Genomic DNA, 9,795 nt, shown 5'->3' on the forward strand with positions numbered 1-9,795 from the left:
CCCCTGTCGTTTTGCGCCCTAGGCCATCGCCTACCCCTGCCTACTCTTTGTCCCGGCCCTAATCGAGGGTGCCCTGTCCATGCAGAATTTTCTTTGCAAAGTGAAGCAGATTAACAGCACGATTCCCTGCTTCGCTGGATTTGCGTTGCTCATTTCTCATTACCGTTGATGAGCTCTGTCTAGTGTGTATATAAGTCTGTGATTTTTTTTCAGTTTTGTATAACATCACGTTATACTCTTGAAAGCTTACAATCAAATATACTCAGTTAGCCTCCAAAAGGTATCGCCTGATTTCTTCTCTATTCTTTTACCTTGTGAAAGATAAGTAAAATTCAGTCTTTCACGCTGGAAAATCAAGAATTTTACTTGAATGGTACCTTAAATTCCTGGAAGTATGGGCCACAATGAGAATTCATACATGGCGTTCTTCATGCTGCGAAATGAAATTATTCTTCTAAATAAAACTGATTTCGCTCTTTTTGCCAGGGGTTTATGAAGATAATTATTCATTAGATTTGTCGTGAAGGAGTTGTCAATGATTGACTCAGAAATTCCTATATTCTTAGATTGCCTCTGCTGGGCATGCTCTTAAAATTTTCATTGATGATAGGAGGACCTTATCTGCATCTATACTTATGAAGACGTCCATCTTTGTGTCTAGTTATTCTGGCTATATTCTTGGCCTTAATGGCTTAGTTCTTAAATCTGATAGCAGTTCTGACCTACAGTAAGTGTTGCCATTTGTCCTTTAGCTATGGGCTGGGTGGTTGCAAAAAGCCAAGTGCCTTGTTGGAGGAAGCTTTTTACAGAGATTCTTCAAAACCAAGTGTGGTGTGCCCCCTGGAGGTGTTATATTGGAGGGACGGCCGGTCACTTGCTAGGTGTTGTAATGTGACACCACTCCTGTGGTGGATGGCCAAGATACAGACGGACCTTAATGGGTTGTCATGTAACACCAGTGCCTGGTCGGCACACAGGTGTGATGGCACGCCTGCTTTTAGCGTGTAAGGTTGGTTGTACCCTTTTCCTCTGTGGTCAGTGTCCTTTCAGGTTGCTAATGGGGCCCTTGGGATACTGTTACAGATGATGTAGTCACAGGTGATGTAGTCACAAGTGGCCAGAGCAGTTAAATGACCCTCCCGGATAGTAGGACCCGCCACCAACAGAAAGGGGAAGTGTCCCAAGGTTGAGGTGTGCCTGCTGTGTAGGTGGTGATGAATGACCACAGACTCTTGGAGTAACATTGAGTTAAATTACTACTTGTAAATGTGCAACAGGTAATACAGGCAGTCTCTGATATACACCTGACAAATTTCCAATAAAGAATTGAACATAAGACGACCAGATCTGTAGGATAAGTGCAGTGTAGGAGATAGTCCTGACGGTAGAGTTGTGTTGAGGTAGAGTAGCAGAAAGGAGGATGCCGTGAAAGTCTTAACCCATGTAGTAATGTGCTCTGCTGGGATGATGTAGGATGAGGTAGAATACTTAGAAGAATAAAAAGAATAAGAAGAACACCTGTGCCTGTGTATTGACCTTTGACTTCAGTCTTCACACCGCCTTACGCCCACTAGCGTTGGCCGAACCATACTAATGGGTGACACAGGCCCCAGACCTCATTACCTGGGTTGAGCGGAATGCTGAAGGATCCCTGCTGACACTTGCGCTGCGAGACAGAGTTCCTAGGCTACTGCAACTTTGCTCTGTCCGGACCAGTTCCTGGCTCTGTGGCTCTATAGTGGATACTGTCCTGCTCTGTGACTTCTCCTTGTCCGCGGGTCAGGTTGATATTATCTTTTGGCTAGTCCTCTCCTGAGAGGTTTAACACTGCATAGTGCTTGGTGTAGGTACTTGTGAGAAGGTTGGTAACAGTGTACTGTCTTGCGTCCTATCCATGCGGGGTACTGCCTAAAACTGACTAATATTCCTGTCTCCTGTGTGACTCACTTCTTCTACAGCATGTAGGGTGCGCTGTGATTGGGTGAAAAGAGTGCAATAGAAGAACAGAGTTGAGCGCTGATAGAAAAGAAGAAAGCAGAAATCCTACTGGTCTACAGATTTTGGTAACACATAACACAATAACCCTTTGCGATCCTTCAGCTGTGCAGCTTCCATACAAAACAGCGACATCTAGTGGCCAACTCTTAATACTGAAAAAAGGTTTTTTTTGTACTTAAAAAGCGCTGCCTATATTATATTGTTTGCACAACCCAATATAGATGTTAATTTAGGTTGTTGGAGCTGTGTGTCAGATTACTGTTACCTGTAATCAGTAAATTGGAGATAATACAATTAATACTACTTTCATCATCATAAGACCACAAAAAGTACAGACTTTTGTGAAGGGTGTATGTAACAGTAACACCCTTAGTGGGACACCACACAAGTTTACCTTAACCCCTTAACGACATCGGGCGTAAATGTACGCTCTCGCGCCCTGGTACTTAGCGCATCAGGGCGTAAATTTACGCCCGATGTTTCCCCGATCGCTGCGTGTTCGCACACAGCGATCAGGGAAGATGGCCTGCTATAAATCATAGCAGGCCATCTTAGCTTCTCGGCACGGGGGGTGGTTAACACCCCCCGTGCTTACGATCGCCGCTATTGGCTGATCAATTCAGATCAGCCAATATCGGCGATCGGAACCTTTCCGGGTCATCGGTGACCCGATGACCCGGAAAAAAATGGCTGTAAAAAGTAATGGTGGTCACGGTGCCACCGGCCCGATCGCCGTGAACGGCCGGCCGTTCACGGCGATCGGGCCGGTGGCACGGCGATCAGAGTCCCCCAAAATAGTAAATACCTGCTCTGGACCCCTCAGCTAGGTAGCTGAGGGGTCCAGAGCAGGTATTTGTACACTACTCACCTGTCCCGGGGTCCTGATCGGCGTCTTCCGGGTTTGCGGCGTCCTCCATCTTCTCCTTCGGTCTTCGGCTCTTTCCGGCGGTCCCCGTCGTCTTTTTTCGGCTATCTTCGGCTCCAGCCTCTTCTTTTTCCGGATTTTGCGCTCTGCTGCCCCCTAGCGGCTGATATGTGTAATACACTTATCAGCAGCTACAGGGATATTCAGAATGTAGAAAAAGTTTTTTTTTTTCCCAATTTTTTTTTCTTTCTATTTTCCGCACCCTATCGCCGCTGAGTGTTGATCAGCATTGCACGAAAGTGCGCTGCTAATCAGCAACTCCTCCTTTTTGGCGTAGGGTGTTTTTTTCTATATCCTACTGCCACGGTCTGCTGATAAGTGCCGCACATAAGTGCGGCATTTATCAGCAACGCCTTTGTTGGCGTAGGTTTTTTTATACTTACTGTAAAAAAAAAAACACGTAAAAAACACTACATTACACCACACTACATTGAATAAAGTTTGACACTACACCACTACATACCCCATATACTAGTCCCCGTATAAAGATGGCCCCCAGGGTGTTTTCGGCGTCAGAGGGATACGTTATTATTGCCTCCGACACCGAAACAGCCAGTGAGGATGAATGGGGGATCCTTCTTTCCTCCATTCATCCTCATCCTCCTCATCATCCGGTTACGTGTCTGGGGGTAGCGCAGTGTACGCTGCCCCCCAGACACGTCTTTTCCGCCAGTACCGTCCCAATAAGAGATGACGGTATGGCATGAAATTCTCCAAACTCTGTGAGCGTACCTCTGGGTACTCTTACAGATTTAGGGTGCGTGCACACTGCGGAATGGCGAAGGATAACCCTTTGTGCATTTCGCAGCTGGCACCCACCGGCGGACTAATGCGGGCGCATGTCTCTACCCGTGTCATAGACTCCATTCTATGCACAGGCGGATTCCATCGTCCATCCAAAGAATGAATACGTCGGACGGAGAGCGGAATCCGCCCGTGCATAGAATGGAGTCTATGACACGTATGGAGACGTGTGCCTTCATCACTCTGCCGGCGGGTGCCAACTGCGGAATGCACGAAGGGTTATCTGTCGCGATTCCGCAGTGTGCACGTACCCTTAGAGTGTATGTAGGAAGGGACACCCGAATCCAGCCCCCAGATGCCCCCTCCCCCCCCATCCTCGGAACAAGTGGGAAGATCGTCCGGGAACTGATCTTCCCACTGCTGGATAAAGGTTACCACCCGTACGGGGATAACTTTTATACCAGCACCCCCTCTTCCAGTCCCTCGCTGCCCTGTAGCTTGCGGCACGATCCAAACATATCAGAAGCAGTAATAGCGCCCTTATATTTAGCAGCTATGGAGCGGCCCCAGCGTTTCTGGATATGAAGGACCCCGTATCGCACAAGGACAACATTTTCCAGGTGACGTCCCCCACACTGGAGAAAGGGAGACCCCAGAAGAAGTGCAGAGTGTGGCGTAACAGGGGGATCAGGAAGGACACCATCTTCCAGTGTGACACCTGTCCTGATCACCCCGGCCTCTGCATACTGGATCGCTTCAAGGCGCACCACACGTCATCGGAGTTCTACATTATCTAAATTCTGTCCCTTATTCCTATTTCAGAGGTCACGTTGATCCAGGGATTATTCTGATCGCCAATATGGAGTCGGGAAGGAATTTTTCCCCTGTGATGAGGCTACTGTCGTCTGCCTCACAAGGGTTTTTTGCCTTCCTCTGGGTCAACACAGGTTGAATTTGATGGACACCTGTCATTTTCAACCTTATAAACCAATAATTGGCCTAATACCCCCAAATAAATTAGAATTGTCCCTTTTCCCCAGCTAAGTAGGTATGGCCGCCATTCCCATTAGAGGATGCCATGATGCAATTACAAAGCCTCTGTGCGGCCAGGACAGTAGAAACCCCCCACAAGTGACCCCATTCTGGAAACTATACCCAATAAGGAATCTAACAAGGGGGGCAGCGGGAATATGGCCCCCTGGTGACGGCCACATTTGGGACGTGAAAATGAAAAAAATTGTATTTTTTATTTTCTCGGCACATGTTCTACGTAAGTGCCCGTCACCAGTGGGGTCCATATGCTCACTGCACCCCTTGTTAGATTCCTTGATGGGTGTAGTTTCCAGAATGGGGTCACTTGTGGGGGGTTTCCATTGTCTTGGCAGCACGAGGGCTCTATAAATGCGACATGGCCCTTGAAATCCTTTCCAGTGAAATTCAGCTTCCAAAAGCCAATTGGCGCTCCTTCCCTTTTGGAGGCCCGTCCTGCGCCCCCTTGGCGCTTTATCGCCACATGTGGGGTATTTCCGTACTCGAGAGAAACTGCGCTACACATTTTGTGTCTTTCTTTTCCTCTTATCCCTTTGTGAAAATGAAAAATTGAAGGCTAGAACAACGTTTTAGTGTAAAAAAAAAATAATTATTTTTTCACGCCATATTGTTCGGAAAATCTGTGAAGCACCTGTGGGGTCCAAATGCTCACCGCACCCCTTGTTACATTCCTTGAGGGGTGTAGTTTTCTAAATGGTGTCCCTTTTAGGGGTGTTTTTTTAGGTTTTGGCACCCCAGAGCCTCTGCCAACCCTTAAGTGGTACAGTCAAAAATGACCAAATATAACGGAGGCATTGAAATTCATTAGGCGCTCCATTATATCTGAGGCTTGTGGTTGCCTCAAATAGCGCAATAGGGCCACATATGGGGTATTTTTATAAACTGCAGAAACGGGGCAATAATTATTGGGGTGCATTTCTCTGGTAATAGGTTTATAATTATGAAAAATATTGGATTACAATAAAATCTCTGCACAGAAAATTAAAATTTTCAAATTTCTTACACACTTTTTTATTTTTATTTCTGTTTTTATTTCTGTGACTCCCCTAAAGGGTTAAAACACTTTCTGGATATGCTTTTGCAGTGTGGGGGGTGCAGTTTCTGAAATGGGGTGCTTTGTGGGGCTAACATACAGGCCCCTCAAATACACTTTTAACCTGAACAGGTCCCTAAAAATATCTGATTTTGAAATTTTACTGGAAAATTTGGAAATTTGCTGCTAATGTTTTAAGCTTCCTATTGTCTAAAAAAAATGAAAGATCGTTTAATAAATGCTGCCAACATAAATAAGACATGTTGCTAATGCTATTTAATATATAATTTATGTGGTATAACCACTTTCTGTATAAGCAAAAAAGTTTCAAAGTTGGAAAAATGCATTTTTTTGCACATTTTTTCACATTATTTGGGGTTTTTTTTCATAAAGATTCGTTATGAGTATCGACTCCAATTTACCAGAAATGTAAAGTACAATATGTCATGAGAAAACAATCTCAGAATCAGCCGGATAGGTAAAAGCATCCCGAAGTTATTAATGAATAAAGTGACACTGGTCATATTCATAAAATTTGTCTCTGTCATTAAGGCCATTTCAGGCTCTGTCCTTAAGGGGTTAAAGAACTGATACTGGTATCAACGTAAAAGACGGACACACTGTTTAGATTTCTCTTCTGTTCGTTCACTTTGCATTTTGTTAATTGATTTAAAAAAAAATTAATAAATCAGTTTTTAAAACCTTTTTACTTTGTGGCATATTTTCCAAACCTACCTAAAATTTTTGCACAGTATTGTATGTCTATAATAATAATAATTATTATTATGGAAGCGTTTCACTAAGCTCAGCTGCTGGATTGTCAGCTGACTTTGAACTCTGAACAAGCGACGGCCAAGCTTAGTGAAGTGCCTTGCACTTTAAAATTCTTAGGCTATAGAAATATATCTTTAGTACTCTGAACATTTAAGTTTATTAAATCTATTTCTGGGGTTACAGAGAAAATAAAAAACTATCCATACTCACCCAACATTATCCCCCTTTAACAAAATCAAATTTGAGGAGTTAGGGCCCTGCTCACAAGAGCTTACAAGATCTAGATATCTCTGTCCCTTATTCTGATACCCTTATTCATATCTTTTATTGCATTTAGGGGTCTGTACATTTTGTTACCTTAAATTGTACACTGTTAGTGGTTGCTCATATTCCCCTAATCATTGCTTTATTTTTTATGTTGTCTATGGTGTTTTTTTTTTTTTCCCCTCTCTTTCTCCCCCCCCCCCTAAAATTTAGTCGAATAAACAAATGAACAAACATTGAATTAAACGTTAATTGATTGTTCTGTAATTCTTGTATTTTTAGTAAGAGTACAGCTATCTTTTAGAAAAGTCTGGCTCTGTTAAATTGATTTCTCCTTTTTTCTTGGCATCTCCAGCAGCAGAGTCTCAGCACTGGACGTCTGTGTTAGCAAGTGCTACGTGCCAAGCAGTGCAGAGCTTAGTGAGGTACAACGGCCATCACTGGTGGCTCGCATGTTCCCGCGTTTACTTATATTCAGACGTAAGGATAATACAATTTGAGTGAAGCTGCATAAACTCAAAGCATTACATTCTATATAACGGTGAGATCAAAAAGTCTGTCCTATGTTGATTTACAACACATACTTTCTATCAAAATAATCACTTCAAATGCTGTATACAGTATATCAACTAGGTAAACAGAAACAAGCTAAAAAAGCATTAAATATTTCTTGTAACAACTAATATAATAAAACATTATACAAAGGTTTACAAAACAGCTTGGTTTACTAATTTCGAGAAAACTTTCTTCACATCCCTGTTTCTAAAGGTATAAATGAAAGGATTAAGTGTTGGCGTGAAAGCTGTATATATAAAAGTAAGATACTTATCATAATAGCTGGTTTTAGATTTTGCATACACAATCAAGGCTGCACCATAGTAGAAACTGGCTACAATGAGATGAGATGTACAGGTGGAGAAGGCTTTCTTTTTACCATCTTTACTCTTGATCTTGCTAACAGTTATTATGATACAGATATAGAATCCAATGAGTGCGAAGAAAGGTACAATAATATCCACAATGGCTGCGTAGCTTGTTGCCTTAGTGCTAATGGAAGGGTCAGAACAAGCCAAATTTTGTATTGGGGCAAATTCACAAAAATAGTGGTCAATAGTATTAGGACCGCAGTACTCTAGCCGTGCTGTAAGGATGACCTGAATTATAACACTGCAAAATCCAAAAGCCCATGGAAAAATAGCTAGCCCAATACAAACTTTACAAGTCATGATAGTTGGGTAACGTAAGGGATTATTAATAGCCACATGTCGATCAAACGCCATCATCATAAGTAGATAACATCCAGTGACGCCCAAAGAGCCCAAGAAACACATTTGTGTAAAACAACCTACGAAGGATATCGTGTTGTTATTTGCAATTAAAATGGCCAAACATTTTGGAACTGTAACCGAGGCGAAAATCATTTCCGACGTAGAGAACACGCTGATGAAAAAATACATTGGTTTATGGAGGGAAGGTTCTAGATTCACGACACTGATTATTGCAAGATTTCCCATAATACATGTGATGTAGGTCAGCAGGAAAAATGGAAAAAATAAAATCTGACCTTGGTGCAAATCAGCAAAGGCCAATAAGATGAATTCCTCAACCACGGTTTTATTTCCCTGTGCCATTTCTCTAAAGAAAATGCAAGTTAATAAATTTTAATTCTGTTTAATATTTATAAATTAGATTATGGTCACAAAAATTCTTCATCTAAAAAGTCCAAACCCTTACAAATCTTCTGAATTTTTAAAATGTGTAGCACAATAAAATTGTACCCGGTATGACAATCATCCATCTATCTATCTATCTAATAATTTACTTATTTGTCAGCTTATACAATTCTATACAATTATACAGCTGTAGTATGGTTAAAAACAATGCAAGATCTTTTGTATTTGCCTTTAGAGAGGTTATATGAGATGCGGCTACTCAGAGCAATATATACCTTTGTCAGGAACGCATAGGGAATGTATACTTCATTAGATGTTGAAAACATTATCTCATTAAAGCTGTTATGTATTGGTAAATTATTACCAAGCACTCCTAAATCCCTAAGTCCCTAACTAAGTCCCTCGCTGACCATTTTTTTCCACCTCTGTTTATTAATAAACACGAACAAGAATAGACTGAGATGCACACTCTCTGTATTATCTATCTATCTATCTATCTACACTGCTCTACACAAATAAATCAAACTTCTGTGATATAAACTGTCCACTTAGGAAGCAACACTGCTTGACAATCAATTTTCCATGCTGTTGGGAATGGGTGTTCTCACAGCCCAACACCATATGCAGGATGCTTGGCATTTGCACCAGAATTGGCAAATTCTCCACTGCTGCCCTGTGCTCTTCACAGATGAAACCAGGTTCACACTGAGCACATGTGACAGACGTGGAGACGCCATGAAGAGAGCCATCTAGTGCCTGCAACATCCTTCAGCATGACCGGTTTGGCAGTGGGTCAGTAATTGTGTGTGGTGACATTTCTTTGGAGGGCCGTATAGCCCTCCATGTGCTCGCCAGAGGTAGCCTGACTGCTATTAGGTACCGAGACCCCTTGTGCGACCATATGCTGATGCTGTTGGCCCTTGGGTCCTCATAATGCAAGACAATTCTAGACCTAATGTGGCTGGAGTGTGGCAGCAGGTCCTGCAAGATGAAGATATTGACGCTATGGACTGGCCTGCCCGTTCCCCAGACCTGAATCCGATTGAGCACATCTGGGACATCATGTCTTGCTCCATCCACCAACGTCACGTTGCACCACAGACTATCCAGGAATTGGCGGATGACTTAGTCCAGGTCTGGGAGAAGATCCCTCAGGAGACCATCCGCCACCTCATCAGCTCTATTAAATGGGTTGTTCAGCGTTAGACAATTTTGAATGTATTGAAAACAAAAAAGAACCTATACTTACCACACTTCGCTTGTGTCCTCCAACAGGTCTCTACAGTAACAGCACTGCGGACAGTGATTGGCTGACCAAGCTGTCACTCCAGAAT

The 9,795-nt window shown here is 42.9% G+C and overlaps 1 protein-coding gene across 1 annotated transcript; it reads right to left on the bottom strand.

Annotated features, from left to right (window-relative positions):
• Positions 1-7,495: 7,495 nt before the first annotated feature.
• Positions 7,496-8,419, bottom strand: LOC138770495 (olfactory receptor 6N1-like). The gene has a single exon (XM_069949601.1). It carries the CDS (start codon positions 8,417-8,419, stop codon positions 7,496-7,498), a length of 924 nt encoding a protein of 307 aa, XP_069805702.1.
• Between the last annotated feature and the right edge of the window lie 1,376 nt (positions 8,420-9,795).

The sequence above is a fragment of the Dendropsophus ebraccatus genome, chromosome 13, assembly GCF_027789765.1.
Source record: "Dendropsophus ebraccatus isolate aDenEbr1 chromosome 13, aDenEbr1.pat, whole genome shotgun sequence".
Lineage (NCBI taxonomy): Eukaryota > Metazoa > Chordata > Amphibia > Anura > Hylidae > Dendropsophus > Dendropsophus ebraccatus.